The 5,219-nt window shown below is 29.8% G+C and overlaps 1 protein-coding gene across 1 annotated transcript in view; it reads right to left on the bottom strand.

Annotated features, from left to right (window-relative positions):
• The window catches only part of LOC106466035 (dynein heavy chain 6, axonemal-like), a gene marked incomplete at its 3' end in the record, with an annotated part of 122,432 nt that extends 120,942 nt beyond the window's left edge, over positions 1-1,490 (bottom strand). Inside the window, 1 exon segment of the mRNA XM_022393994.1 lies at positions 1,342-1,490. Coding sequence (XP_022249702.1) covers positions 1,342-1,423 — 82 coding nt within the window.
• Between the last annotated feature and the right edge of the window lie 3,729 nt (positions 1,491-5,219).

The following is a 5,219-nucleotide window of genomic DNA, read 5'->3' as shown; positions in this document are numbered from 1 at the left end:
AAAGTTTGAGGCCTTGGGTGGACAAGGTATATATATATATATATATAGATGATCAACTGCAAAAAAAGAAGTGAAGTTCAGTCAGGAAAAAAAGTTAGATAACGTTAAGTTAGCTGGTGTGTGAGTGATCAGCCTTAATGGGATATTTTAAAGTGAGTTTCACAGCTTAACAGAGATAAAGGGAATAATTTGTCTTGTCGCAGGGTGTTCTAAAGTGATTGAACCCGCCTGTGTGGACTTTGAAGGAAAGGAGACAATTGTTTAAAGTTCAGAATATAACTGTGGTAACCCACGGGTTAATGTAAGTGAATTAATCACAGATTTTATAGGGAAAAACAGAGTAGAGGAAAATAATTTCTCTTGTCAATTAGATTCTAAAGTAATTGAATCAGCCTGAGTGAACTTTTGACAAGAAAAGTGAATTATTTAGGGTGTTGGATACAACTGTGATATCCTATAGGCTATAGTATAATGACTTTTTGTATGTACATTTGACTTGTTTTGAATACATTATTTTAAAACAAGTGGATTGTATGCTGTCTATTTATTGTTTGAATTTATTGCCAACAAGTCACAGACACTTGCTGTAAAAGAATCCCAGCCTACTCATATTTAAATCCTTGACACTCCTACAAGGTGACAGAAAACCAAGTGTTATACATAAGTGGAAAGCCAGAGAACCCAAAAAATATTAATTTATTGAAATAAAAAAAGAGGTGTATGCACAAACAAAATCTGTACATTTTGCACTGGTATTACTATTTCTAAAAAGTTCAGAAAAGAAAGAAAGACAGGAAAGACAGAGGGAATAATAGGCTCCAAAACTGAAATCTATACATTTTTCCAACATTATAATGGAAGTTCTGAAAAAATTACTGTTATCAAAATAGATTTCAATAAGAAATTTTGAATGATTTAATCCTGCTAAGCATATCAACTTGAAATGAAAAGTAAGTAGAACATTAATTCTTTTTGTGAAAAGTACTTTTGTATAATTTGTCATTGCACTTTATAATACACCCACAGCTTAAAATGCACAGAAAATTTTGTGTTTATTTCGTGGTTTCAAATCAAGCTCAACAGCTCTAAAGTCCAGGACTCTAACACAGAGCCAACCCTTTATACTAATTAAAGACTTATAAAAAAACTAGTAGTTGATGTATCATTTAACCTTCAGTTTAGAATAAAATATCGCTACAGTTATATCACCCAATAATAAAATTAGTCAGTCATATATTTTTATGTGTAAATAAAATATATATATATGAAAAAGGTGGACTTTCAGACTGATGTATTTTACACTTACAATTATATAAGGTATGAAAAAGCATTATGAAATACCTTTCAGAAAGGCTTCTGTATTGCTTCTGGTGACTAACATTTTTTTTTCCGAAACTTTTCCCCACAAAATTTGATGAGACATGCCAAGCAGTTTTCTTTTTTTGGGAAGATTATCCTCTGATCTACCAATTACAGACAAATCAGTGTTATCTTCTAGGCACAAAGGACTCACAGATGTTGCTAACTCTGCACTATGTGAATGACTCTGCTGACCCTTAAAAAAGAATGTATATCAAGAATTACAGTTTCAATTTGTCAGAGCATTTAAATATATATCACACAATTGAATAACTTAAGAGAACTAATGTTTAAACATACTAATATGTTTTTTTTGAAAGTCAAAAAGAGAAAGGATTCTTACATAAAGTGAAGTGATGGGAATGAAAGCATTCAAGACATTAATTAAATTATAAGAGGAACATACCAATATAATTTTGCTTATAGATAAATAAGTAAATATGGTAAAAGAAACACTACAGTTTGTTTGACAAAAATTTAAACATATTTAAAATATTGTGCATCAATTGTGTTTTAAAGAATACTAAAAGTTTATTTCATTCCTAATTTTTGTACTGAGAGACAGATCTTCATCAAGGTTAGAGATTCTAAAAGGCCCAAAAGCATGTGATCAGAAGCATAGAGAATGAGATTTAAATTATTAAAATCTCCATTTCAGAGTTAAATAGTCATAGCATTTCTTGGTACATGGATTTTTTGCAAAGTAGGCAGTTAGGGCCCACTAACTGGAAGTCAGAAAATAAAATATTATGTAGTGTGTGTCCGTATATTCTCTAAACTCTGAGTTTCTCTTGAAGAAAGAGTCAAAACACATAAGGTTCACCACAACCTTTACTAACACACAACAATCACAGTTACAAAACAGGAGCAAGTGGGTCTGTGGTGAGTTTATTGGATGGGTGACAGAGATAATGGAATTAAGAATCTTAGTGAGCTCTCTTTCACCAGTCCAGTGTCTGCCACCCCCTATGCACCCAAACCAATGGTGTAGTTCAAAATGTTTTAGTGCCAGAGCCCTGACATAATTTATTAGATATGTGACCTCACCATTTAATATTCTACACCTAACTTTCAATTTTGTGAGTCCATTTTAAATAAAGAAAATATATGCAGTACTGATTAGTCAACACTACTTACAATAATATTAAATTTAATAAACGTATATTACCCAGAGAAAACATGTAACTCAATTACCTTTAAATTAAACATAAAGGAAAAAAACAAAAAAAAACGGGTACCATATTAAAAATCACTAACCTTAAAACAAATTTTAAAAATGTATATATTATTAATTTAATATATTTCTGACTTCACTACAATATTAACAACTCTTACTTTTATAATGCTTTGCACACCTTTTATCCTGCCAACAAGAATAACTAAAAAAAAAGCAAATTTCATTATATATTATGTAAATAATCAGCATTTTACAAATGTGTATGCTTTAAACACACACACACACACACACAATAATTGTAAAATGTAATATATTATATTAAGTGATTTAATACTATGTATATGTGTGTCTTAATAACCATGTGACATATGACATATAACATGCTCTTGAGCCAAAGAAGTTGCATGGTGTCTGATACCAGCTCCTGAGGAAGAGTGACTTAGTGTGTGCTCAGCAGCATGAGAAAGCTCTACCAAAGGACACAGGAGATTACAAACAGTCAGTGTTCTCTGATACTCTGATAGTTTGGTATAAATGAAATGCATATTTTTAGTTTTTGAAGTATCAGGACTCAGCTGCAATCTTATGTGTCACAGTGGTGCTACAGCAACACTATACACATGGTACCACCTCCATTAAGTATAAGAAAAAACTATAAAATTTTAACTGAAAACAGACTTAAAGTTAAAATATAAAGTCTCACACCACAAGCTAAAACAAAAAACCTAAAGTGAAATCAAATGTTACATTTAAATTTCTAAATCAAAAAGTTCTAACTAAAACTTAGTCAAAAAGTTACCAATACTTAATGAAATCTCTAACTCTGCTAATAGTTTGAATAAAGAAAAATCTGCTAGATAAAGGCAAACCTGTCTTTTAATACTAAAAATACTATAACATCACACAAAGCCAGGTTGCACTCATCACTTCTCAACCATGTGACCTCTGTCCATTATGACTCAAGTGTAAAGGCAGGGAAAGCCTGAGCCATTACCTTAATTTTACTACAGAAAAGACACCTTTTATTTTGGATCATCGTGAGTTATATTTCTTGCAAGGAAATGCAGTTAATTACCAATCAGTAAATCCAGGTCCCAGGCAGATTTAGAATCATGAAAAATTAGATGTATGTATTTGAGTAGCTTTCCGTGTTCAAACTGAACAGAAATTTCAGAAAATTGACATAATAACTAAAGGAGTAGAAAACACATACTACTGTCTTATATACATTGTGAAAACCTAGATCTATGCAATTGAAGTTAAGGCACTAGTTTACAAATTAATTGTATCAACAAGTTTCTAAGAATTATCAAACTTTTTATTCAAGCCGGGAAACTTTATGCAATAAAAAATAATTTTGATATGTAAAAGCCAACTCAAATGATAGAAATAAAAAAACAACCTAAAAATGAACCTTTTTTAAAACTGCAGTGGAGGTATTTCAATAAATAATCAAACTGTATCAATATGATTTATTCAAAAAAGCATCAAGTGCATGTACTAACATGTGATGAAAAACATTTTAATTCAAAAATGATGTAATTTTTCTAGTAAGTGTGTATCACTAAATGATCTGATGATATAGAGATGCTTATGATAACTGAAATTTCCCAGTTATATAGCCTGACACTAAAAACTAGATTGGCTTGCAGATAACTAGCATAGCTACTTTGACATCCTTTTGCTTGTGTTAATGAAGTGATTTTAAAAGGCAAACACAATTCTTTTACACTATATGGATCCTTGAAGTTACATCTTACACATCATACTATTTAGCATGTTTTTCTACATAGCAATTTTACAATTAGATTTAAATTAAAAATTTTACAAATTAAAAAAAGAGAAAAATCTGTATATTAAACGTTATCTACTTATAAAGAAATTAATTCAGTCTATTTAATTAGCTTTTTTAACACTTACTGTTTTATTAGAAAGAGATTCTTCATTAATTTCTTGTGATTGCAAAGGTGGCAATTTGAACGAGGAACTTTGATATTTGTTATACGATTTATTGAAAACTGAAGTTCTTTTCTTTACCATTCGAAGGAAGCCTGGCTAATAATTAACAAATATAATTGTAAGCAACAAAAGGAATATAAGTTAAAGTTTGAAACTAATAAATTTAAAATGCTTTGCTTTCAGACTAGAGAAACAACATGTTGATTAACTCTAATCAAAATATATTTTTAAAACAACATGTACTTCATGCAGAAATCAACTCTTTTCACATTCTTTATTATACAAATTCTCCACAACTACTGAAAATATCTCCATTAGGATGTGATAATATTCACAGCTCTTTATTATAATACAAGATAGACCTGTCTATACTGCACTTAAACTTTTTCTTACTGTATTGTCCTCTAATTGAACAGAAATTAAAATTATTCTTTGATTTCAAATTGTATTATTACTTGATCAAGTGATATGTATTACTTTTTTTAGTACCCAAGAACAATCTGTAGACCCACACTTCCCAACCTATGGTCAGTGACTGTAAAAGTCGAGTTAATTTCCACATTATAGTTTAAAACAAAACATATTCTATGTTTTATTAAATGAAAACAATGTTTCATTAAAAATTATCAGAAAATGTCATTAATTTACTATTTATTTATATCAGTGCTGCTTTTATATTGTTACGTCTCCGTTTGTTAATTAATTTTCTGTAACTTCGTTCCGA

Source organism: Limulus polyphemus, unplaced genomic scaffold (assembly GCF_000517525.1).
Source record: "Limulus polyphemus unplaced genomic scaffold, Limulus_polyphemus-2.1.2 Scaffold2130, whole genome shotgun sequence".
Lineage (NCBI taxonomy): Eukaryota > Metazoa > Arthropoda > Merostomata > Xiphosura > Limulidae > Limulus > Limulus polyphemus.
This window is presented reverse-complemented; position numbering and strand designations above follow the sequence as displayed.